Source organism: Myotis lucifugus, unplaced genomic scaffold (assembly GCF_000147115.1).
Source record: "Myotis lucifugus unplaced genomic scaffold, Myoluc2.0 scaffold_115, whole genome shotgun sequence".
NCBI lineage: Eukaryota > Metazoa > Chordata > Mammalia > Chiroptera > Vespertilionidae > Myotis > Myotis lucifugus.
Window position 1 is genome coordinate 2,971,566 of NW_005871163.1, and position 27,760 is coordinate 2,999,325.

General features: G+C 41.0%; 1 protein-coding gene across 1 annotated transcript in view; it reads right to left on the reverse strand.

Moving 5' to 3' along the window:
• Positions 1-3,658: 3,658 nt before the first annotated feature.
• Positions 3,659-27,760, reverse strand: part of USP3 (ubiquitin specific peptidase 3) — a 127,715-nt gene continuing 103,613 nt past the window's right edge. The window contains exons 9-16 of the mRNA XM_023757826.1: positions 26,742-26,855; positions 20,826-20,972; positions 16,292-16,398; positions 15,816-15,896; positions 8,552-8,670; positions 7,383-7,496; positions 7,158-7,228; positions 3,659-4,430 (exon numbers count right to left, since the gene is read on the reverse strand). Of these exons, the coding sequence (XP_023613594.1) occupies positions 4,265-4,430; positions 7,158-7,228; positions 7,383-7,496; positions 8,552-8,670; positions 15,816-15,896; positions 16,292-16,398; positions 20,826-20,972; positions 26,742-26,855 (919 nt within the window). The 3' untranslated portion in view covers positions 3,659-4,264. The remainder of the gene's footprint in view (positions 4,431-7,157; positions 7,229-7,382; positions 7,497-8,551; positions 8,671-15,815; positions 15,897-16,291; positions 16,399-20,825; positions 20,973-26,741; positions 26,856-27,760) is intronic.

The following is a 27,760-nucleotide window of genomic DNA, read 5'->3' on the forward strand; positions in this document are numbered from 1 at the left end:
TACATATTGTTTTTGTGATTAATCACTATGCTTTAATTATGTTCAATTTGTAACAATGAAATTGGGGGTCACCACAACATGAGGAACTGTATTAAAGGGTCGCGGCATTAGGGAGGTTGAGAACCACTGGTCTAGAGCCTGCCCCCCCATGCTCCTCCGGGAGGGGGGCTGTAGGACAGGCCTCAGAATGCAGGGTGGGCCCACATGGCATGCATTTTGGCAGGGAGGGGTCTGGCCCAGGCCTGGGTTGTTAATGGCAACAGCGCCTTCCTCTTCTCTGTGTGGAGCTTGGCTCCTTGGCTGCAACAGCAGCAGCTGCACAACCTCTGACCAGCACAGCTGCCAACTTGTGATACGGGACCTGGAGGCAAAAGCTTTTGGGCTGCAGGCACCTCTGTCTTCAGTTTTTTTTTTCCTTTTCATTGAATTTTATTAGGGAGACATTGGTTAATAAATTATATAGGTTTCAGGTATACAGTTCTAGAATACATCATCTGTATATTGTATTGTGTGTTCACCACCCCATCTTCAGTTTTAGAAGACTTATAGGAACAGGCCAATAAGTAACAGGAAAACCATGGTATGGACACAGGGCAGTTCTTGTTTTTTTTGTTTTGTTTTGTTTTGTTTTCTGTTTACAGGGGACATGGGCAGAGAAGGTAGTATTCAGTAGCTTACCGTAAAGCAGAATGTTTAACAGCTCTTACTTGCCTTCTTTTACTTAAAAAGATCAGTATCCTTCGCTCAGAGTCCAAAACCTGGTTCCTCAGGGTCGAGTCTAGCTGTGAAGGTGAGCCGACCTCATTTCTCTAAGGTCAGCTGGCCCCAGGAGAGACAGGGTGACTTCATTCCGCAGTGAGCTCCCACAGGCTCCTGACGGCAGCCCTGGAGGGTCTCTTCCCACCACCACCCTGACCCACAGGCCACCTCATCCAGATCCACAGTCACCAGCAGCCCCGGATGATGAGGGTTCGGTAAGGATTTACCACCTGCTGACTGACAAGGCCCAGAGCTTGAGGGAGGATATTATTATTTACTTGGCTCCACTGAAAGGTGTTCAGAAATAATAGTCGAAAGGAAAGAGACCAGACTTTTAATGATACTTTCCATAAAACAGTTCAGGTTGGTGAAGCAGAAAAGGGATGTGATTACAATTTAAATGAAATCAGTCACTTGCACAATTAATCCTCTCGGCATCATACACACTAGGTTTTAATGGCAAATGATTATAGCACAGTCAACACGTGCGGAGGGCGGTCTGGAGTCCGGCACACTCTGACCTGAGGGGGAGGTGCTGCATCCAGGCAGCGAGCAGGGACCTGGGCCACAGCAAGACACCGCCCCGCGCCCACCTCTCCCCATGCTGTGGGCGCGCTCCTGTGGCTGCACTCGGGTCACAGCGACCCATGCCCTGGCTGCAGGAACAGACGGTTCATGCTCTTTTCCAGGGCCTGAGGGAAGAGGCCACTTCAGCAACAGAGGGGACATGAGAGGTTAGGGGAGGGTGGAGGTTGAAGTGGGGTTAGTAAATCTAAATAGACGCATGTACACTAAACCAATGAAGGAGAGGTTTGGCTTTAAGAAATAAGTATGTTCCCAACCCCAGAAACCAGGCTGCTGAGTAGGTTCCACAGGTGAGATACACATTTAACACTCAACCAGGGCCAGTACACTTGACTGGTTTAATTCTGTTACATTTGTCATCACTATACACTGAGTAGAATACAGTGGATTAGCAAAGGTTTCTCCACCATGGAGAGAGATTTGTGTTGCCACAAACTGTTCTATCACCCACCTAGGTGGGAGGACTTCTGAGAAAGGTTTCTCGTCCAAGGAGCCACATGACGGCGTGAGGCCCTGCCTCCGCAGAAGCTCTGAGCGAGGAGCCACACAAGCCCGAGAGAGTGTGGCACAGGGAAAGCCCTGAAGAGCACAAAAAGGTCAGCTTTTAAAAGAGGTGTGATAAGGCTACACAGTTAAATTTTAAAATACAAACAGGCACATTTACATCACTGGCAGTAAGTGCACAATTCAAATGGGTCCAATCACTTTTCCAAAGAGCCTTCATGATATTCAAACAGTTCTGCTCAAGTAAAATCAAGCAATAAAAATACTACAGCAATTCAAAAGAGATGTGTGCATCTTTTGAGCCAAGAGTGCCAGCCTGTCTGAGGACCACTTCCCCCAACAAGTGGTCTGTTGTAGTCCAGTCTGTTGCTAGATTCCATCTGGTATAAAAATACAGCTCTTCCCCATCACCATCAACACTGCCCAAGGCTTTACTGCTGAAGCAATGGCAGCTGCCCACTGGGAGACTCCCGACCTGCGTGCAGATGCTACAAGTTACAGCTGTGCACCTTCTACAGTAGAAAAGCCTGGGTTCCTCAGAGATGCTCAGCAAGATCAGAGTGGTGTTAAATTAAGGTGTGGATATGTTAGATCAAATTAAGTGAAACTAATTTTTGTAGATCAAAAACAATTTCACATGGTTCACATAATGTAATTTAGCATTGTGAACTATTTTAAATATGTTCCTCTTAATTATCTTCTAGACTAAGTTGTAAGACCAAAACATGACGGCAAAGCTTTTTTCCTCTGGAGTGAAAACTTAGACCAGCACCGTCCGAGAAAACTGCAGATGATGGAAACGTCTTGGGTCTGCGCAGTCCCATGCCACGTGGAGTGACTGAAGAACTGAGTTCTTTAACTTTAGTTAAATGTGTGGCTTGTGACCCCTGTCCTGGATAGGTCAGGGTTAGACATGATCTCAGTTTGCTCCTGGTCATGCTGAAGTGTTAGCGGATGGGAGCACCTTTCTATTTACTGGGTGGGATGCTACCTGATTCACAAATTGTTGAATAAAGCCAATTAGATTTTTTTTTAAAAAAGAAGTGTTTAGTGCAGCGGTTCTCAACCTGTGGGTCGCGACCCCTTTGGGGGTCGAACGACCCTTGCACAAGAGTCGCCTAAGACCATCGGAAAACACATATATAATTACATATTGTTTTTGTGATTAATCACTAAGCTTTAATTATGTTCAATTTGTAACAATGAAATTGGAGGAACATGAGGAACTGTATTAAAGGGTCGCGGCATAACGAAGATTGAGAACCACTGGTTTAGTGGATATGGTCTGCTCTAAGGAATGTGGGATTTAACATGGGATTCTAGTTCCAAATTTCAATTTGAGTTAAATTTGAATAGTGCTTGTACCAATTTTTCCTGAAAATTTAGAGAGACTACTAAGAGATAGAACTACTTATTCAAAGTGAGAATACTTTCAACCTGCTCTGCTAAGCTGGATAGGCCAATGAAATAGGGCCATAAAGACTCATTTCCTTCTGTAGAAGCAGGGCCCACAGTGTTACCTGAGAAGTAGGTGGTCAAAATAAACTCTGGAGTTGGGCGAAGTCAGACCACAGTGACATGCAGTTATCCCCAGTGCTACAGTGAATGGGGGAGCAGATGCTGATGCAAACAAAGCCATGTTCGCATCTCACCGGGAGCACCAAAACCATGTAGCTGAGTCAGAGGATTTTTTAAACACTAAATGCATTTGGTCTTTTCTGTACTCCTATCTTCTCCATAAAAACACACATTAAAAATATACCTCAAAACCTAAAAACCAACAGTAATTCTTGAATTTGCAGTACAGATATCACTGAACCAACAAAGTTATTTAGTTCGTGCTGATAAACAGCAGCCTTGAGAAATACAAGAGCATCAGTTACCTGGTCTACTTCATGATGCCCTCTGTTACCTTTACAAGCAGAATGAATGATTCCTGAGCAGTCACTGAAATCTCATGGGCCACAGATTACACATGCACGTGATTCTTGATTCAGAGTCAGCCTGGTCTCCAGCGCAGCTGTGCAGAGCAGCAGGCAGCCGCAATGCTCTCGTCAGGAACATGCCTTACTGTCAGCATGTGAGAGCAACAAAGCATTGATGTAAATGTGCCTCAAAGTGAGAACTGAAACATTAATATAAAAACGTCCAATAGAACTAAGTTCTTGGAACTACATATAAAAACTGAATTATTACCACTAAAGCAGCAAATCAAAATATCTGCTGAGGTTTTCTGGTAGAACTAAAAAAAAAAAAATTAGTTGGTGCCCATGTTCACTACCATTGACAAAATAAAACTAAACCCCAAATAGGAAATTGAAAAGTGCATAATGAAATTAAATCTTGGATCAAGTATTTACGGAAAATTGGAAATGTTTGTCCGGCAGAGTTGACGAGTAACGATTTAGAGGAGGTATTAAAGTTTATCCGACCCAGCTCTGGCCTGGCGCTCCACGTAGAAAAGGATGTAGGCCTTGGCCTTCACCACGGTGTCTTCCTCCGTCAGCGTCACAGTGCTGTCATTGAAATGGAACCAGCGGCCTTCGTGAGTTGCATATGCTGTGTAATGTCCAGAACCCACCCTGTAAGGAGGAGTCAGAAGATAACACTTTAGTAAGTGCTATAATGGAATAAACTCTAGAGAACTGTGGTTTAAGATGGTTTACTGAGCTCACATGTTTATCCTCAAAACCCACTGAAATGACAAGGCAGAGACTGATACTGGAACCAGAAGTGGAAGATTTTCTAGAACATAAAGGTGTATTCATGGCACTGGATTAATGGAGAAACTAGCAGAGTAACGCTCAACCTAACAAGCACAGGCTAAGACCTATAGGAAACAGAAAACAGAACCAGACTTCCCATTAGAGTTTTGGGGGGGGGGGGGTAACTGAGCTTAAGAAAGTACGTAGCTCGAGGAAAGTGCCTTTCCCCTACTTTGGCCATCAAGGGCTTTTTTCTGTCAGCATGACCCACCCACTCTCCCAGGCAGAATAGCCTGCAGGTATAACAGAGACCTTCACAACTGTTAGAAAAACCCTTACCATCCTATATAATCCTATATAATCCTATATAATAAAAGCATAATATGCTAAGTGTCTGGTCATCCGGTGACCAATTGACTGTTCAACCAATCAAAACATAATATGCTAATGATATGCTAAGGCCGCTCAACCACTCGCTATGACGTGCACTGACCACCAGGGGGCAGTTGACTGGTTGACCACTAGCTATGACACACACTGACCACCAGGGGGCAGATGCTCCAACTGGTAGGTTAGCTTGCTGCTGGGGTCCAGCCGATCGGGACTGGGCAAGACAGGGCCGGACACGCCCTGGAGCCCTCCCATGGTCCCTCCCCGGCCCGATCGCACACCGGTGGGGCCCCTTGGACTGGCCTGTACCCTCTTGCAATCCGGGACCCCTCGGGGGATGTCAGAGAGCTGGTTTCAGCCCGATCCCGCAGGCCACTCCCCTTGGGAGGGCGCCAGATGCAGGGCTCACGGTTATGAGTGCTGCTGCTGCAGCAGCACGAGCCTTTCCCAATCGGGACTGATTAGGCGCGAGACTGCGGCAGGTGCAGTGGGGCCGGCATGAGTAGGGAGCAGCAGGTAGGAGCTGCAGGTGGACTGGGTTTTGGCTCAATCCCTGCAGGTCACCCAGAGGGGCCCCACCCGTGCACGAATTGGTGCACCGGGCCTCTAGTTTACCAATAATGACCATCTCATCATTTATTATGATTCTGAATAAACATCCCAAAATCATCAATCATGAGGGGAAAAAAATAGCATGAAAGAGAAGTACCAGAAAAAAAAAAAGACACAGTAATTAACAACTGAGGAAATGAAGGCAAAAAAACAGAGACTTTAAAAATTCTAATTAGTACCAATGTTTTCAAGAAGATACTGCAACCATAAAACAAGAACAGGCTGTTATGAAACAGTTATGAGAAAAAATGTGATCTCCACAATCTAAAAATTCATGGAGGTGCTAATCTTTAATTTGGAGAGATGTAACGCAGATTGCTGATTTGGCAAAATAGGCAATGGCCGCCTTCAGGAACAAAAAAATAGAAAACATTAAAGAATAATTGAAATAATATGTGAAAGATCCAAGAAAGTTACTATACATTTAACAGGTGAGGTGTTCCAGAGGAGAGAATGGGGTGGGAAAAAAAATTCCCATTATTGGAAGACACCAGACTAAAACTGTCCCTTATCAACTATCAAGCAGGAATATATCTGATGTTATTTCTTAAGTCCAAAGACAGAGGATCCTACAACCTTTCAAAGAGAGAAAACAGGTTGCCTATAGAGAAGTGAGTTGCCCAGCCAGTGTGGCTCAGTGGCTGAGCATCAACCTATGATCCAGGAGGTCACGGTTCGATTCCCAGTCAGGGCACATGCCTGAATTGCTGGCTTGATCTCCCGTGTAGGACTTGCAGGAAACAGCCAATCAATGATCTCTCTCATCATTGATGTTTCTATTTCTCTCTCCCTCTCACTTCCTCTCTGAAGTCAATAAAAAAAAATATTTTTTAAAAAAGAAGTAAAGAGTCAGAATTGTAGTGGGCGTGTTTATAATTCTGAGTGGTGAAATCAATGGAGCAAAGTCTACAAAGTTCTGAGGAAAAGGATATTCAATATAGATAGTGGTTTTTTGAAGGTAAAATAGTCATTCTCAAACAGACCAAACTTTAAGGGAGAAAAATAATCAAAAATTATTCAACAAAATAAAAAATGAAGTACAGGACATGAAGTAAGTTATAAATAATTTTCCATTTTCCCTATTTAAACATCAACTGGCAAAGGAAATTACTTGAGTAAAGAATGCTCCGGATTTGTGTAAACCACGTCCCATTTAGCTTTTATGTGCCTTCACTTCACAATATTCTTGCAGGAATATTCTTTCACACCAAAACTGAAGGAAAATTCTATTTCACCCACTTTAACCCTTAGAGTGCCGGGGAGCGCAATCGCGCTCCTTCTGTCTTTCGCCAAAAGTGCCGTGAGCGCTATCAAAGCTTCAAAATGGCGTCCAGTTCTAAGTCTGCTTTTATTAGTGATGATGATATTGCTAAATATCTCAATGTAGTAAAGGTTTCCTTAAGTTTTTGAATATGTAACTTCATTTACTTGCGATTCATAATTTTTTTCCTAAACTGCTGTAAAATCAGCAAAAATGCCTTGGCAATTTTAGCACAGTTCCTAGGATATTGGTTGGCACTCAAAGGGTTAATGTACCTGAATCCACATTTTTTAGGGAGTTTGGGGAGAATTATCAAGAGTGGTGCTATTCCTAACTGGGACCAGCCCGCTGACATACTCACCACCACAGCAGCGAGGTCGTACAGGCAGTTCTCAGGGCCACTGTTCTCAGGCTGTGGACAAGGGAGAAGGCATCCCAGGACCGAGTTAGGAGCAGTGGTCAATGGCATCCGTATCTCCCACCTCAATGACCTCTACCCTGTGTCAGTGAAGACTTAATTTTACTGAAGAGCGTCTTCTCACCAGCTAACAATGATATTACCTTACCTCTAGTAAGTAGCATTTCATGTCAAGACCTCTCAGTGGAAACTCTACATATGTGTCAACTTTGTTTCTTAAATATGCTGTCCAATGAAATCTTTTCAAATGTAAGCATAGCACCTGGATCAGAAACAAAGGCAAAGATTTTAAACAAACTACTTGGTTAACTGTCTCTCAAATATTTTAGGTGGCTTATCAGTTTATCTTTTGATCCTTGACATTGCTTTCTTCCATGCAGATACTATTGTGATATTATGATTTGTAATAATGAAACGTATTATTTGGTCGTAGTTCTCTTTTCTGGTATATGGCTCCTAAAACTTAGAATTTCCTAAGTGATGAGAGTAATCAAGGTCTTTTGTTATGTGAATGAGGTGACTGGTGGACCTCACTGTAGGATGAGGGCCCTACCTCCCTGCTCTCTGGTAGGGTATAGGGATTGGAAGTTGAATCAATGGCCAATGGCCAGGATTTTAACCAGTTATGTCTATGTCATGAGGGCACCTGCAGAGTTCCAGGTTGGGGAAGCAGAATGCTTTCATATGCCCCATGCTGGGCCCCAAACTCCACAAGACAGGAGGGTCCTTTGGGGCCTCATCCTATGTATCCTTTATCTCGTTATTGATTCCTATCCTTGGTAAATCAGTAATCTAGCGACTAAACAGGTTTCTTCAGTTCTGTGAGCTGCTCTAGCAAATTAATGGAACCCAAGGAGGGAGGTTGGAAATCTCTGATTTATAGCCAATCAGAAGAATAGGCATCTAAAGTGCAAAGTGTGTGTGTATGTGGAGGGGGGGGGCGGGGTGCGGGTAAGATAACCTCCAATGTGTAGGTCAGAAACCTAAAGGAGCAACCTGGGCTTATGATTGGCTCTGAAGCGGAGGACAGTCGTGGGACTGAGCCCTTAAGATGACATTCCCTTCAGCGAGTATCAGAATTGAGCTGGAGTGTAGGTCACCCAGCTGGTGCATTGGGACCTCTCTCCCCTCCACACACTACAAACTATGATGGGGACACATTTATGCCTTATCAGAGGGTTTATTTAGCTTTTACTGAAAACACTAGAGACTAATACAGGAGAGATTACATAAAGTTACAGAAACAATTTGCTTTTCATCAGTCATAAAAGCACTGTTCCCTTGAAACTGCATTAAGCTTTGAAACTCAACACTTACCTTGGGGAGTTTTTGAATCCAAAACTTTTTAGTGGACTTTTGTTTCTTTTTGCATTTGTGGCACATATATAACTCTGTCTCATCAAGCTCTTCTAGGTCGGTAAAACTGCGAAGACAATCTAAAACCAAATTGATTTTGGCAGCATTACATCAGGAAGCCTTTAATAGAGGCAGTGTACTGTAGAAAAAGACTGAACTTTGAAAGCAAGTTAGGTTCAAATCTCAGCTCTATTAGCTATGTGTGACTGTGAAAAAGTCAGCTCTCCTCAGTTATAAAATGAAGATAAAACAACAACAACAACAACAATAATACCTATTGTGAAGAACTGCTGTAAGGGAGACAAATAATGTGTACAAAGTGCCTGCATCATGTCTGACATTTGGTAATGATCAATTAATGACAGATGGTATTTTTTTTAAGTTGGTATTATTGTTGTTGGGTTTGCTGTTGTTAATGAGATAGTCTGAATAACTCTGATTTAAAAATTTAAAAACTACCCTAATGAAATCAAGGTTCAAACAGCAATTTTCTCTCAAAGTTCATAAAAAAATCACCTTAGATCAAGCAGTTTCAAAGTCATAACTTATTAGAAAATAAACATAGATTACAGAAGGCTACCTTATCAACCTTCCTCCTGTACTGCAACAAATCCTCTGTTCCAGACTTTACTTTCAGTCCCTTGGATAGACCACATATCTACCTAACTATCTACCTATCTATCCACCTACTTTTAAAAATGATCTGTGTGGTCTGGAGCTTGGTAAACTGTGGCTCCAAGCCACAACCAGCCACCCTGGGTTTTGTAAATAAAGTTCTGCTGGAACACAACCACACCCACTCCTTTATATATTGTCTGGCTGCTTTTAGGCTGCAACAGCAGGGTTGAGTAGTTGGGACATGGACCTTTATAAAACCTAAAATATTTTTATTGATTTCAGAGAGGGAGGGAGAGAGAGAATCATTGATCAGCTGCCTCCTGCATGCCTGCAACCCTGGCATGTGCCCTGACCTCCTGGTTCATAGGTCAATGCTCAACCACTGAGCCATGCCGGCTGGGCAAACCTAAAATATTTACTTATCTAGCCTCTAATGAAACTGCTGTATTTATGAATATTAATAAATAAAAATGCTTGGATGGTTTACTTTAAAAAACACCCAATTAAAAAATGGGCAAAGATAAGATATACAAATGGCTAACATGCACTAGAAAAGATACTCAACTTCATTATTAGGAAATGCAAATCAAAACCACAATGAGTCCTAGCTGGTTTGGCTCAGTTTATAGACCGTCAGCCTGCGGGCTAGATCTCCAGTAGGGGGCATGCCGGAGGCAGCCAATCAATGATTCTCTCTCATCATTGATGTTTCTTTCTCTCTCTCTCTCTCTCTCTCTCTCTCTCTCTCTCTCCCCCTTGCTCTCTGAAATAAATAAAAATATATTTAAAAAAAAACGAAATCAATGGAAAAATATCCTCGGGTAAGGATTAAAAAATAAAAAATATATAAATAAAGTTTAAAAAATAAACAAGACACAATGAGATACATTTTACACTCATGATGGTTATTATTTTTAAAAAACAAAAAAATGGGAAATAACATGTTATCTAGAATGTGGAGAAATTAGAACCCTCATGCATTTGCTGATGAGAATGTCAGATGGTGCAGCCACTGAGGAAACCAGTGTGGTGGTTCCTCAAAAAGTTAAACATAGAATTACCATATGATCTAGCAATTCCACTCCTAGGTCTATACCCAAAAGAACTGAAAGCAGGGACTCAAACAGGCATTTGTACATTTATGTTCAAAACAGCATTGTTCACAATAGCTAAAAGGTGGAAGCACCGGGCCCTGCACCACCTGCTCCTTTTCTCTAATGAAGCCCCCTTCCTCCAGCAACCTCCCATCCCTCAGCTTCTCGCCGTTTCCCAGCATTTCTTGCTTCCCAGCATTTTCTTCCTTCTACCTTTTTGAGAAGCTAAGACTTACAGGGTGACCACAAAGTGGTCCCACAGCCCATTTATGCACAAGATAGCGCCGTTTCCTCCTTTTCATGTGAGGCCATGTGATAAACCAAAACAGAATGAAAGGCCCATGCAAGCATGTCAAACAAGCAATACAAGCTGAGCCTGGTTTTTCAAGCACTCGGTTTAAAAAATGGTGGCCCAGCTGCCTCTAGGAGCCCTTTTCTTTTCTTTTCACACCTCTCCCTGCAGCTACAACAGGCTCAGGAGTCCCACAATTGCTACTGTACCCAGACAATGAAGCAGCCTCACTGTCAGCTGCATCAGGTCAGAAGGCTGGTGTGCCCGGGGCAGCCACTAGGGAATTTCAACAAAGAAGCAACATCATACACTCTCACTAAGCTAGTGCAGAACTACCACAGTCATCTCCATCTGGGTTTTTAAAAGCTTCTTAAGCTCTTCTGAAAACCTAATGCCCATTTGTAATGGTTTCTATGGGTTAAAAAACAAAACACAGAACATACTTTTTTTCCTAAAAAGTTCCAACTGCTGCCCCTTTATAAAACAGCTTTTAAATCCGTTTTTAAACACAAATATTCTTAACCATGGTATTTCTGGGCTTATAAGGAATGGGTGTTTATTTTCCTTTCTGCACTCTTTTAATTTTCCTTGTTTGTAATAAGGAAAACCATTATGAAAAAACATCCACATACATATCTCTTTAAGAGGAAGATTGCCTCAATACAGCATCTCCTCTACATTCATAGATTTGACAGTTGCCATCTATAATAATAAAAGTGTAATATGCAAATCGACTGAACAGCCGAACAGCAGAACGACCATCCCAATGACCATGCTATGACACGCACTGGCGCCAGGCCAGCCAAGACGGGTGTGATGCGATTGGTTGGGGGGCCCCACCATCACCCCATGATTGCCCCACAGAGGAAGGCCCAGGCCACCCTCTGCAGGGCGATTGATCGGGGAGGGGGGGCTCTGCAATCGATCGACCCAAAGAGGGAGGCCCAGGCAACCAACCTGAGGGCAGGGCCTCCCTCTGTGGGGCGATTGATTCGAGGGGCTCCCGGACTGCAAGAGGGCGCAGGCTGGGCTGAGGGACCCTCCCCCTGCCCCCCGCACCAAGTGCACGAATTCCGTGCACTGGGCCTCTAGTTTTAAATATTTGAACAGTCTGACCCTGAATGTACTAGAGTAATATTTTGCAGCAGCACAAATAGGAATTTCACCTCAAAGCTTATATATGGAAGTGAATTATCTCTAGTAGGTTCCCAACAGTCACATCTCAGTGAAGCTTTGTTGTTCTCTAGTGACCTTCACTTCTCTCATTAAGGACTTTAAGAAGCTGCTTAAATTTTCATTTGTATTTCATGAGGGGGAAAAAAATGCCTTGGTGGTTTTTGAAACTCCTAAGATTCTCAAAGGTTTCAGGGCATATATTTCACAAGTGTCAGTCTTCTACATTATATTAACTGTTAAATAGGATCCCTACGGAAAGCAAGGAATAAAACTGGTTTGTTGAAGTTATTAAGTCATTTTTATGTATTATGTAAATTTAATTTAGCAAAGCAGTAATTGGGAAGTATGCATGAATTAATCCACATTTTTATTCCTCTCAAATAAATACATAATTATAAAGGTGACACAAGTTAAAAAATTCAAACAATATAAAAGAACATGAAAAAGAAGTCACAATTCCATTTATTCCTGAATCCCATTCCCTAAGATAATCACTGTGAACAGACGGTGTATGCTGCTCAAGAATTTTAATGCTCATACGAATGTTTTTTTTATCTTACACAAATGGATTAATTCAATATACATCCATCCATGGTGGGTTTTATTCTGCAATATTTTGTATTTATCTTTCTGTGCCTGGGCTATTCATCAACTTTAGATTTCTTAATTGCTACATAGTATAATTTATTGAGCCAATGCCCTACTATTGGGTATATAAACTGTTTCTGATTTTTTTGCAGTAAGAAAGAATGCTCCAATGAATATCATTTACATATGCTACTGTCCACATTTGCAAGTGAAATTACTATGTCTAAGGAAATGCCTATTAAAAATGATCACTACCCTCCAAAAACTGTACCAATTTATACTCCTAACACCAATATGAGTGCCCACTTTCAAAAATTTTCACTAACAATGGCTATTATCTATCATTTTGACCAATTTTGTTTTACTTATACTTGAAAATGTGAGACATTTTTCAGATGTTAAACTGACCATTTGCATTTTTCTTCTTAATATACTTTGCCCAAGTACTCTTTCTCATATATGTTACAAATGTTTGTTTCACGTTTATCAACTCCATTTGCCATTTTTCTTGTTTTTAGTACCAATCAACCATCTAAGCTGTATCATACACTCTCCAGGATGGTCTTAAGAAAGGAAGGTTGGTATTAAAGCATCTGGGATGGGTAGTAAGTGCAATGCTACAGAGAGCGGTAAGAACCATGGATATGACCAATTCGGGCTGGGGGTGGGAGGGGGGGGAGACACAGCAAAAGAAAGGGAAAGAAGCCTGAAACCAGTGTCTCTTGGGGCTTCCACCAAAGATCATCTGGATTTACTGGGTTTTGTTAAATATTAGGAAATACTTTTTAAATATATACCCACATATTTATATCAAGGAACAGTATTTTTTTTTAATTAATGTCAATATTAATACTGTTCTTATTGGAGAAATTTCAAAATGAAGTCAATCCAATTTGGATTATATAGTTTTAGGCTAATTCCTTTAATAATTTAATTTTTACTGATTCCCTCTAACTGATCAAATAATGTTTATTTTATGACTACAGGCCAGGTGCATGAAATTCATGCATGGGGGAGGGGGTCCCTCAGCCAGCCTGTATGCTCTTGCATTCCGGGACATCCCTCTCACAATCCGGGACGCTGGCTCCTAACCCGCTCACCTGCCTGCCTGCCTGATTGCCCCTAACCCACTCTGCCTGCCTGCCTGATCACCCCTAACTGCTTCTGCCTGCCTGATCACCCCTAACTGCTTCTGCCTGCCTGCCTGATCACCCCTAACCACTCACCTGCCTGCCTCATCACCCCTAACCACACGCCTGCCTATCTGATCATCCCTAACCACTCTCCCTGCCAGCCTGATTGCCCCTAACCACTTGCCTGCCTGCCTGATCGCCCCTAACCACTCTGCCTGCCTGCCTGCCTGATCACCCCTAACCATCTCTGCCTCGGCACCCCCGCCACGGCTTCGTCAGGAAGGACGTTCAAAATGACATCCGGAAGGTCGTTTGGCTGTCTGGTCTAATTAGCATATTACGCTGTTATTATTATAGATTAAGTTCACCTGTGTTCACATGCTACAAATATAAAGTATATCTGATATCAAGTATACTGTGATATTTAAAAAATTGATCTCAAAGCCAAAAACAGTTTTGGATAAACACACAATAGCCTATATATTAGGAGGAAGTGGAGTGGATAGGGCTTCCTTAAACTTCTGTACTCCTGTTCAACAGAGACAATCAGCACTCACACAGGTGGGAACAAACTGAAAGCATCTATGAGGGTTGGTTTGCTCTTGTTTCTCAGGGTAGTCCAGTGCCTTTGACCGTCATCAGCTGAGAGATTTCCAGAAACTACCTGAGCAACAGTTCTACAAGCAAGACTCTGCTGCTCCTATTTAACAAGCCGAATGCCGCACAATGCACCTGTGACACACAGAAGCGTGCCCCTCCCCAAACAGCTATATTTTTACTCAGATAAGTTGATTCTAGAGCAGTGCTGTCCAGTAGAATTTTCTGCAATAATGGAAATGTTCTGCATCTGTGCTTGAATACCATAGCCACTAGCCACATGGTTACTGAACACTTAAAATATGACTAGTGCAGGTGAGCAACAAAAATTTTAAATTTCATTTTAATTGCATTTTAATAACCAGATGCAACTATGGTTGCCATACAAGGCAGTGCAGTTTTCAAATCTCTTCTTTTTTAAAAACCACACACAAAACCTTCCTGTCTGTCTGTCTGTCTGTCTGTCTATCTATCTATCTATCTATCTATCTATCTATCTAAAAGCCAGCGGACCAAAAATGCCATAACAACTATAACGACCAGTCGCTATGACGCCCACTGCAGCCAGCAAACCCGGCCAGATCGAGGATGGGACTGGCGGGCCAACCTCCCAAAACCCCTCCCTCCAGCTGGCCCCACCCCCGATAAGCTCCAACCAGCCTGATCGCCCGCGGCCCCTCCCCCTAGTCAGCTCTGCCCCCGATCGGCCCCCCACTCCGATTAGGGGAAAGGATGGCCAGCCAACCACCCATGGCCCCTCCCCCAGGCTGCTGGCATCCAATTGGCCACCCCACCCATTCAGGGGTGGGCCAGCCGGCCAATTGCCCTCAGCCCCTCCCCCAAGCCAGCAGGGTCCTGATCGCCCGATCAGGGAAGGCTGGCTGGCCAACCTCCAACCGTCTCCTCCTCCCGACAGGCCCGGCCCCAATATACCCCGATTGGGGCTGGGCCACCCGACCCCCACCCGTGCACGAATTTGTGCACTGGGCCTCTAGTCTAACTATAATTGTGACAATACTCCCTAAAACAGTTGAAGGGAAAAGAATTACTTTTAGTCAACATGCAATTTAGGGAAGAAATTATGTTGCTTGCCTTCAGTGTACAGTTGCTTAATGATAGAACATGTATTAGGTCCTCCTTTTTCTATCCTAGTTTCTTCTTTTTATGACTAAAAAGAACAATTAGTCATTATAGTGGCTGGTGAAGGATAGGTTTCTTGCCTTGACTAAAGTAGTTAAAACTCATCAAGGAAAAAAGTTGTTCAAAATCTTGCAAAGTAAATGTAAATTTTAATATTCTTGCAATTAAAAGTAGGGCCTATGTTTAACCAATGGTAGTATCAACAGATTCCTCACACTATTTGTCATACAAAAGCATAAATAACACCATAATTCATAAAACTTTGCTGAGTTTTCTTTCTTCCTGTGGATGCTAGTGGGATATCCATAGCATAATTCTATTTCATTAGGTCAGAAAAGGTTTTGTTATGAACTTTCACTTTTAAAAGAGAAAAGTGAGAAACGTTTTATGCTTGCCCTACTATCTCTAACAGGCATTCTCATTAAACAGAATTTTTTGGGACAGGAAGAGACATCCAGGTTGATTTTTGTTAAGTTACAACACAAATTCATTAAAGTGATTAACAACACAGCACGTATTGATGGAATTTACAAACATATTCGGGTATTTCAAAGCGAAAAAAGAATTCTAGAACATTAATTTCTTACCTCGTAATGAACAAACTGGTCCATTTTCTTGATTCTTAGAGCGCTTATTTCTGAATTGACTTGGAATATCTAATGAAAGGTCTTAAAAGGAAATAGGAAAACAACTGTTAAAGTCATATAACTCAAAAAGTAATTTCAAAAAATGTTTTTTTTAAAAAATATATATTTCTTTATTCATTTCAGAGAGGAAGGGAGAGGGAGAGAGAGATAGAAACATCAATGATGAGATGATGAGAGAGAATCATTGATCGGCTGCCTCCTGCACGCCCCCTACTGGGGCTCGAGCCCACAACCCAGCCATGTGCCCTTGGCCAGAATCAAACCTTCAGTCTGCAGGCGGATGCTATATCCACTGAGCCAAACCGACTAGGGCAAATGATGTATTTTTAATGATTTATCTCCACTGTCTTAATTTTCAAAGGAAATAAAATTATTTTATTACAATATCATATCTCCACATACCAAATATGTCTTACCTAGGAATGGATCAAACTTTCTAGATTCTGTCCCACATATAAGGCAGTTAACCTCATTTTGGAGAATGCCTCCAAATATAGCCGTGACAACTGTAGATGCTCCATTTCTAAAGAAAATCACATGAGAAAACATCTCAGTAAAAAAAAGAAAATAATTTATATTTAAATTACAAAATACAAAATAATGCAAAAACTTTAAATCTATATAAATGTATTCTAAATAAAAGAGTTAAGCCATTGTTTGGCCTCCCCACAGGCCCTCTTCCAATCCACTACTTGCTCCAACAGTAACCAACACTGGACATTTGCCACTCCTAACAGGAGTCACGTAAGTGCCTACACTCAGGGCCAGAGAACACCTTCCCCAAAATTATATGCTGAAGAAAAGTGGGAACTGCCTTGTATTTGAGTCTTTGAAAGGCCTCTCATCTTACAGGGAGCTCTCAATTCCTTTACTTTGAACCACTACCTCAATCGGAAGTAGATTTCCATTTTTCAGATGGTCATCTGTCAGGTTTGGGGAAAAAGAAGAAATTTCATACTTATTTAGTAGTTATTGAGGGAGTTCTAACTTCACAATTAAAGTGCTGAATGTTACTGTCAATGAGACTTAAAAAGCTCACTTAAAATATTATAAATAACTAGAAGCCCAGTGCACAAAATTCATGTACGATGGGGGAGTCCCTCAGCCCGGCCTGCGCCCTCAGGGGATGTCCGACTGCTGGTTTAGGCCCGATCCCCATAGGGCCTAAACCGGCAGTCGGACATCCCTCTCACAATCCAGGATGCTGCATGCACCAGTGACCATACTTTTCATACAGGTGAAAGGCATCTTGCTGTTGTATGGGCAGCTACATTTTTTTGCCCTGATTATAAAAAGTAGTACATAACATGATCCTTCTGAGGCAGTAGTACCATTTTCCCCATCTTATGGGTGGAAAAACTGAAGCAGAGAGAAGTTAAGTAATTGGCTTTGTCACACAGTTATAAGTGTCAGAATCAGGGCTGACCACAAAATGTACAAGCCAGAGTTCATGCATGTCATTGCTGCATCATCCTGTTTTTTCAGTGTTAGAGCAGCCTTGCCAGGTTTTAATTTTTAAATCTAAGAGACTGCTCCCAATATATAGATAGGGTAGGGTCCCTAGGCCTGGCCAGCGATCAGGGCCCATCTGTGGGGCGACTGGTGGACGGGGTGATCGGGAGGCCCCTGCTGGTATCCGCCTTGGCTGGCGGCCTGGCACCACCTGCTCGCCGGTCCTGCCCCCCGCCACCACTGCCGGTCACCTCTCTCTGCAGGATGACTGATGTGCGGGGCAATTGGGAGGACCCCCGCTGGCACCTGCCTTGGCTGGTGGCCTGGCGCCGCCCGCTGGATAGCACCACCCCCCAACCCCCACCGCCAGTCACCTCCCTCTTGAGGGGACAGATGCTCAACGCAGGAGCTGCATTGAACGTCTGCCCCCTGGTGGTCAGTGAGTATCATAGTGGCCAGTCGTTCTGCCATTGGTCAATTTGCATATTAGGGTTTTATTATATAGGATTCCTTTGTGGAGATCAAGAATACACCGCTTTAATAAAAAAAACAAAACAATTGTCCTAATGTTTGTGAACCTCTTGTTGCCTCAACTTCATCAAATGTAAAACAGGAACAATGTCTATTTCTCTCAGAGGCCTGGTGTGAAGATGAAATGAGTTATGTATGTATAGTGCATTTAGGCAAGTGCTTACCAAAAAGAAAGCCCTTAAATAATTAGGATCATACCTGCTTTTTGCTCTTATTTCCTTAAGTACATATTTTGAATATGTACCCCACTTTTTTGACAGCTGCATGGCATGCCACAGTATGCACATAGAATGAACACAAGAACAACTGAGAAAGTGCACTAGTGAGAGCATCTTACCTAAGAATAGACAAACATGTAAATTGACCGTCCCTCTGCTACACTCACCAGCCAATCAGGAGAGTATGCAAATTAACCCAACAAAGATGGCGGTTAATTTGCATACGTAGGGACAAAGCGGCGGAGGGAAGACTGAAGTCTCCGTCCAGAGCCACGAAGATTGAAGGCTCCATCTGGAGCGAAGGCCTGGGTCCCGGGTGCTGCAGGAAAACCGGTGCCGGCAGCCAGGGGAAGGGAAGGCCTATTGCACGAACCTCTTCGTGCAACGGGCCTCTAGTCTATATATATAAAAGCCTAAGCGACCGAATGACCAGTCGCTATGACGCACACTGACCATCAGGGGGCAGACGCTCAACGCAGACGCTGCCCCTGGTAGTCAGTACGCTCCCACAGTGGGAGCACCACTCAGCTGACCAACGAGCACCAGACACGGCTCACGGCTCTCCTGATTGGAACTGACTGGGTGCGAGCTCACAGCAGGTGCAGTGGGGCCAGGATGAGTGGCCCCACTGACTGCCAGTTTCAGCCCAATCCCCACAGGCCACGCCGAGGGACCCCACTGGTGCACGAATCCGTGCACTGGGCCTCTAGTGCTATCATAATAGCACATGCAAAGCACCATTCTAAGTACTTTGTATTTATTAACTCAGTTAACCCACACAACAACTCTATGAGGTAGACGTGATTATCCCCATTTCACAGACCAGGAAGCTGAAGTCCAAAAGGTTAAGTAACCTGGCCCAAGGTCACACAGCTAGTCTGGCCTAAGCAGCTGTTCTTAACACTATGCTCTTGCTCTTAACTTAACCAATATAATATTAATGAACACTGAGGTTGTTTCAATATTTTGCTGTCATTAATAGTACAACACACACATATCACCCTCTGTGCACTTAAACAGTTAACTTCAGCCAGTAAATGCTTCTATGTTAATAGAAATTTGAGGTGCTTTCTGACACTTGCAATCAATAATGCTAATACACTGAGCTGTACTTTCTGAACTGCTCTGAATCAACTGCAGTGATGAGATAGGCAATTCTATTATTTTAAACATTTGCTTCCTTTGGCTTCCTTCCTTTACTGGAAAAAGAAATATATTGCAGCTTTATTATTTTTTAAGTTGTTCATAAGATATTTGGCTTTTGTTTAGAAGTTAAAAAAAAGGGAAGATATATTGGGAACTGTAGAACACAATGGCTATTTCAGGTGTTAGGTTTAGTATCTGTGTCATAAACAAAAGGCATACCCAAAAAATAACTACTGAAAATAAAGAGACTCTGACTGATCCTCTCATACTGACTCACATACAATGCTGCCTTTAATTTAAAGAGAAATTACTCTATTTCAAAGCAGAACATTTAAACTCAGTGTAGTCCTTCTTTTATCATTTCTGCTTCTGAGAAAAGGATACCAATCAAGTCAAAATACAAAACAAAATTTTTCATTTAATACTATTTTTAATTTGGTGCTAGCAGCAAGAACAATTCTTCCAGACATAGGTAATTCCCTTTTTTTTAAATTTAATTTTTTTTTTATTGATTTTAGAGAGAGGAAGGGAGAGGGATAGAGAGATAGAAACGTCGATGAGAGAGAAACATCAATATTGAGTTTGCAACCCAGGCATTTGCCCTGACTGGGAATCGAACTAGCAACCTCTTGATTCTTGGGTCGACACTCAACCACTGAGCTACACCTGCAGGCAGGTCCTTTCCTTTCTGTACTAGATTCTAATTGGAACCATAGCTAACTAGGACCTGGAAGGTCAAACATTTTGAGAAGTATGGAAATTCATATTGCTTACCCTTCTCTGACACAGCCAGATTAGCTATGAGGCTGTTTAGTCATTCAAAAGACCTTATCTTACATATCAGACATAGCAACTTCCAGGCAATATTACAACCTCTATATATTTCCTACTCTTTCTTTCTTTGGGGAGTTTGTCTTATAAATCCCTTTCCTACATAGGTCACCACAAACTTTTCAAAAATACGAACAGAAGAAAACTACAATTAACTAATATCCAAGCTCAAATATCATAAAATATCTATTTCTCAAGCAAAATAAACATAATAATCTCAATGTCAATTCTGGGTTATTAGTACTTGAAAAAGCAACCTAAAAGGTTTATTTTGTTCATATCGAGAGGTAAGAAAAATTTTCAAGAACTTACAAATTCCTCAATTTCAATAAAGAACAGATATACTTAAAGAAAATTCAAGTCCAGAATGAGGCATTAGGAAAATTCACATTCAAATATTTTAAGCCTTTGTTTTTAGTGAACAAATATAATTACTTTTAATATACAAAAATTAAGTCTTTGAGCCATTCTTCAGTACACCTGGAGGAAAACTTTTAAGTGCTAAATTGTACAAATATTTTCTATTTTTTTTTCAAGTTTTAAAATGATCTATCCCAAATAACAATCAGAACTACACCAAGATGCAAATACAAGATGCCTCTGGTCTGGAAGTGGGAGGCATGTGCCAGTCCACTGGTCACAAAGTTCAAGAGCAAACATTTGTGGCAAAGATTAAGGAAAACTCTCCGCTTCCATTATAAATCTAACAAACAATAACACCAACAGAAATATCTGAGGTGCTCCTAAAACAGCAAAGGAAATTAAATCTTACATGCAACATTTGTTACTTGCAGACAGGGTAGAATTCTCCTGCAGAATTGGTGAGCAGGAAACACCATTGAAACCGCCCTGGAGTTCCAAGTGCAGGTGGTCCAAAAGGTAGCGCATGAATTCATGGGCATCCTGCTGCTGATAGCCCCTGAAACAAACAGAAACAGTCTGTCATGGAGGAGGCTCCACCTGCCCAGCCAAAGCCACAGGAGGGAGAAGCGTGGGGCGGAGATATAGCCCTGCGCTCAGAGCTCAGACACAGCGAGGCTCCTGGAGACTTTTCATCCCCACATGCTCCATGTTTTACACACAAAATTTCTCAACAAGAAAAATAATTCTACTGTTTGAAAACATGGAATTTTAGAGCTAATTGGACTTGTAGTAATCTCAACTGACCCCACTTTAGAGATGAGGTAAAAAAAGGGGTGTGAGGGTGTGATTTGCCTAAAGTCCTGCAGAGACAGAGCTATAACCCATGTGTCTCTCCTGGATGGACTCTGAATCTTCCCACTGTCCCACTGGCCCCTCCAGAAGATGCTCAAATGTTAAAATTTCACATCTTAACCTCACCATAAAACTAGATCTAAACCACCACCACATGAAATAAGGAATCTAAAACTAATTCTTTAGATTGAAAGATACTAATTTTTAAGCACTGGCTGAAAGGAAAAGAAAAATTTTCTAAAAAGTTAAGAAGACATCTAACATTCTATACCTAAATCCTAATCTCGATTCCAAAGACACTTTTAAATAAATACTTTTAAAAATGCATTGACTCATACACAATTATTCTCTATCCTAAAATTTGAATATATATAGCAACATATTCTTAGGTTACTTCTTTCACTATATTCAGATAGGAAATTACGTGGAATTCTTATACTAATGCAAATCGATGACAAGTAAACAGAAATGAAGACTGACAGAAAATAAAGCTGATACAACTGGAAGGTCACAGAGGTTTATGTAGAAAAAAATAAATCAAGCAATGAAATATAAGGTACTTGCATAAAACTGTTGATGGAAAAGACTTCTGCCTACATTTTGCCAGCATGGGAGGTTCTCTTTAATCTATCCTCTAAATCTCAAGGTTTTCTGGCTTGGTCTTGAGTCAAAACTTCCACCGCTCTTCCAGGCAATGGTTCCATAAACAAAATTTCCTTCAACCAGAGTTCCCCTCAATCTATATTTTCCCCCTTTTCCTGAAATTTCTCCTGGAAATAAGAAATTATGAAAACAGTCTGCCTAATCAATAAAACTTAAATCAGAAGTCACTTCAGCACTGCACTATAACTTTTTCTGAACTACTTAGCTACTAAATTTCAACATGTGTTCAAATATTTCTTCTAACATTCATATGAATAAATGTTTACATTCACAGTCAAAACTATTCATTCAAAGTTGGTAGTTCCTTTATGTACCTAACGAGGTGCTTTAAACCTTTTCAATATAACATCCTTTTTTTTTTTTTCATGACTCAAAGGTAGTATTACTACTTTAGGACATGTGTGAAGTTCTACACATATAAAAATAGTTTCGTTCCTTCACCAAAATAACCTGATATCTAATCATCATGTTTCTAAAATGGATCATGAAAAACCAGTACTTTGTAGTTATGCCAATTTGCATTTTCATCAAATACATTAAAAAAAAAATGTTCCTAGGGGGAATGTCAAGGAGGAAAAAAAAGAGACATATGTAATACTCTTTGTAATACTTTAAGCAATAAAAATAAAAAAAGAAAAAGAAAAAGAAAAAAGAAAAAAAAATGTTCCTAATGTATACCAATGAATGATTCCAACCACACCATGATTTTATATTCTTTTATCAAAACACATTATATTCTAATGTGTGTTTTTTACCATTGGAAACACATTTTTTAAAAATATATTTTATTGATTTTTTACAGAGAGGAAGGGAGAGGGATAGAGAGAGAGAAACATCGATCAGCTGCCTCCTGCACACTTCCTACTGGGGATGTGCCCGCTGGGGATGTGCCCGCAACCAAGGTACATGCCCTTGACTGGAATCGAACCTGGGACTCTTCAGTCCACAGGCCAACGCTCTAGACACACGTGTCAGAGGTGACATGCGAACTCATTTTTTTGGTTGATTTTTCTTTGTTAAATGGCATTTAAATATATAAAATAAATATCAAAAATATAGGTCTTTGTTTTACTATGGTTGCAAATATAAAAAAATTTCTATATGTGACACGGCACCAGAGTTAAGTTAGGGTTTTTCAAAATGCTGACACGCCGAGCTCAAAAGGTTCACCATCACTGCTTTAGCCACTGAGCCAAACTAGTCAGGGCTGGAAACACACTTTTTACCTACATGAGATCATGGAACACTCAGCATTTTTATAAAGGTAAGTTATGGGTTTTTGTTTTAATGTGTGATCTTTACCAGAAAACAGTCTCTTTTAAGACTAGGAACATTTTCCGATTCTGACTAAAGAGACATTTATAATTCCATTTTTAAACATTTAAATAAAACCTTTTATTGAATTATCTGAAAGTCTTAATAAATATTTAGTATGTTAAATTCAACAAACTTCAGTTACCTTTTTAATTATTTGCCAAATATACAATATGAGCTTCAGAGTTTTCTCTGCTGTCAACTTAGGTTTCTCTTGTTTGTTAATCACATTAAAGGAAACACTGCTTTCATGTGGGTGCAGTGTTTGTGTTTTGTATACAAATTAATTCATGGATGTCACCCAAACAGGTGTTTGTGAGTTACTGAGGAAATGGGTATATGAAGAACCCACTGGCATCTCTGACAGAGCAGAAATGAGAGAAGAGGGGAATAAAAATGGCTCCGATTTTAGCACTTTCTTATCTTCACTTGTTTTACCTTAAAAATGACCTCCTTCTCCTTAATGTCTACAGGAAATCTGTGTCCTAAAGATGCTGTGAGAAATAACTGTTGGAAAGCACACTGCAAATACAAAAAGCCTAAAGGGTCATGAACCATCCCTTCTGAACGAGAGGCTGAGAAGGGCAATACTGAAGCACAATGAATAGGCACATGGGGCAACTGGCTCTTCACAACAATTTTTGGCATAATGAGGCAACCCATATTTACCCAAATCTTTAAAAGAAAGAAATGTCCCAATAAAGAATGAATGAAGAAAATGTTAATTTGCCCTGGCTGGTGTGGCTTAGTTGGTTGGGCATCTTTCCATGTACCAGGAGGTTGCCGGTTCCATTCCCGGCCAAGGGCACATGCCTGGATTGCGGGGCTTGCAGGGGGCAGCCGATCAATGTGCTCTCACATCGACGTTTCTCTCTCTCAAAATCAACCAACTATTCTTTTAAAACACACACACACAAAAAAAAAACAAAATCATGCTCACAGTCGGGCTACAGAAAATATAAAGGGAAGAGATATGGGCAGATTTAGAGGAAAAGTAGAATTCTACTGAATAAAGGTTTCATAATGTTTCTAAACTCCCAATTAAGAATGAGGGGCCTGAGTCATCACAGGGACCAAGCAGAACAGTATGGAGTTAGTTGCTGGCCTCACTCAGGCACGTGGACAAATTACTGTTAAAAGATCTATCATTAACCAACCCCACAAAGACCTGGTTCTCATACTGGTCCTGACATCTACTAGCTGTACAAGACTGAATACGTTGTTCCTCCTCTGTCTCATTGTTGTCTTCTTTAAAATGGGGCTAACACTTCCTACCTTGACAGGAATTTTGTTGTGTTTTTTAATGAAGATCAGATATAAAAGATCTAAAGTGCTAGGCACATAGTAGGCATTCAATAAATGACAACTAGCCCTAGCTGGTTTAGCTTAGTGGATAGAGTGTCAGCCTGTGGACTGAAGGGTCCCAGGTACGATTCTGGTCAAGGGCATATGCCCAGGTTGCGGGCTCGATCCCCAGTAGAGGGTGTGCAGGAGGCAATCAATGATTCTCTCTCATCACTGATGTTTCTCTCTCCCTTCCTCTCTGAAATCAATAAAAATATATTTTAAAAATAAAGAAATAAATAACTATTTTATAGAATAAAACATAAAGATTAAATCCCTATGAACAGTCTAACTAGGCATGTCAGAAATTTTATATTAAGTCCAAACCAGATCAGTAGTAACTTAATAGTCATTTTCACCTTTCCTACTTAAGAGTCAAGAAATCTTAAAATTCTTACAAAATTAGTCTCTCCTGAGAGATTTACATGGCATGATATACATAAAAGAAGTTTCCTTCAAAACAAAGATCAGGGGTAACAATAGTCAATCACAACAACTTACAGTTCTTTGAAGTTATTACCTTTTAAACATTTCTCTATACTACCCATATATCTAAACCACTAGTAGGCAATAGAGCAAGATTTATGCTAAGTTTCACTACAGCATGCTGATTTAGTTTAAAACAAAACAAGGAGAGGGATGTACACTAGGTGCCTAAAGCCTGAGTAGTAAGAACCATGATTGCTTCAGAAGGATAAAATCAACAAGCTGGTAATAGCTATTGTCAAACACCTGCAGTGCCCCAAATCTGCTATTACCTGAAGTGCTAGGGCTGATGAATAAAATAGGACTAAGATAGGAGGGAGGTAGGGCTAGACAGCAGGGCTCTTTCCATACTCAAGTGAGGCTATACAGCGAGCACAGAAAACACAGGGACTCTGAAGCCACATTAGGATGGGACCCAGCAACCTTCTGGAAAGTGAATCCCAATGGACTTGACTACAGTCTCCTAAAACCTTCAGGACCCAGAGCAGAACTGTGGATATAATACCATAGACATCTACTGTTTACATTTGGATTTTTTTTAGTTGAAATAACAAGATAGTGTATGATAGTAATTATTCTTTGTAAGGTTTTGAAAGAATCAAGGAAATTTTGTCCAGTATGTTTTCCTAGAGCACATTAAATAATTCATAAGGGAATTAAAAATAAACTTTACTGTTGAGAGTATTACAGATGTCCCCTCTTCTCTCCTCCCACTGCCCCCCCATTTCCTGCCCCCCCCAGGCTTTCACCACCCTATTGTCTGTGTCCACAGGCAATGTATATATGCATATAAATTCTTTGGTTAATCTCTTCTCACCCCCTTCCCCTCTTCCCTCTGAGATTCGTCAGTTTGTTCCATGTTCCCATGCCACTGGTTCTGTTTTATTCATCAATTTATTTTGTTTATTAGATTCCACATATAAGTGAGTTCATGTGATATTTGTCTTTCTCTAATTGGCTTATTTCACTTAGCATAGTAATCTCCAGGTCCCTCCATGCTGTCTCAAAGGGTAATAGATCCTTCTTTTTTACTGCTGCATAGTATTCCGTGGTATAAATGTACCACAGCTTTTTTATCTGCTCATCTGGGCACTAATCATCAGAGAGATGCAAATTAAAATGACAATGAGTTATCTCACATCTGCCAGAATGCCTACCATCAATCAATCAACTAACAACAAGTGTTGGCGAGGATGTGGAGAAAAGGGAACCCTAGTACAGTGCTGGTGGGAATGCAGACTGGTGCAGCCACTATGGAAAAACAGTGTGGCGATCCCTCAAAAAATTAAAAATGGAACTGCCGTTTGACCCAGTGATCCCACTTCTAGGAATATATCCTAAGAATCCTGAAACACCAATCTGAAAGAATATATACACCCCTATGTTCATAGTTGTTTATAATAGCTAAGACATGGAAACAGGGCTTTGTTTTTATAACAAAATACCCTACCCTTTGTTAAAGACATTCAAATATCTATTATTTAAACAAACATTTGTCTAGTCAGATATATCCAACTTCTGTTCTCTTCCTTTAAAACCAAAACAAAAAAAAGAGCAAAACCAGTCTTTACTATTTGGAATACCACCACTTCATTGGAAATTGTTTCAGTAACAGTATAAAGACTAATATTAATGTTTTAAGTACCTTTCGTTAAATAATACTTACCTAAAATTTGGCATAATCTTCCAAACAACATAAAATAAGGACTCTGGGCTAAATGCAGTTTGGCTACCTTGCCATAAAGCACAGAGTGTCTTTCTAAACTCTTCCACCAAAGACCTGCAAAAGAGGAAGGGACAAGACCCTGCGCGTTAATGAGAGGCTATTATTTCAATGCATAATGTCCAACTGTCTAAAGTTCATAATAAATTAAAAAATAAAAACATAAAGAAAGCCTGGTCTCTTCTAAGCTAAGTCTGACAGTTAAGTAAAAGCATTTCAAAAAACCATGTAAATAGCAGTAATTACTGACAAAACCAGTTTTGTAACCATATGGTGAAGTCTGTGCCAAAATACTGTCATACTTGTACAATAAAGCAATGAGAAAGTTACAAACCTAATTATTTAAGAATATACATTTTTAAAACTTAAAATCTTCATTTCTCCTTCTTGCCCCTCACTAGGAGCACTTCTCAGACCTCAGTGTGACATCTGCTCATCTCTGCCTCAGAGAGTCCATCTGACCACAAAGCTTCAACATTCGGCTCCATACCAATGACTCTCAAAAATCCAAATCTAAAAGCCACATTTTCTCATGACCACTTTTATTCAGGTTTCTCCAGCTTCCAACAGGAATTTTCCACTGAATGTCCTCTTGCCACTTCAAACCCAATGTGCACTGAACCTTCTCTCTGTGCTCTCCCTATTGTCCCCCAATATCCATTCTCGTCTTCTCCGTAGGAATAAAACTTCTTTTCCCTTTGGCACATAAATTCCTGGAATAAAAAACTTTGAGTGTGTTTAAATTCTGAGAAATTTCCTTAAAGAGAAATAGTCCTTATTAGCCGTTCCTGCCTCCTTCTAGCTGAAATGAGGATGAACTGGTGGCACTCCAGCACCGTCTTGGACTATGTGGCTGAGAGCCCCATCCCAGGGCTGACGGCACAGAGAGCAAGAAGGAGCCTAAAAACTAGAAACTTCTAACTTTTGCATGAGAAAATAAACTGTGGATGTTTAAGTCATGG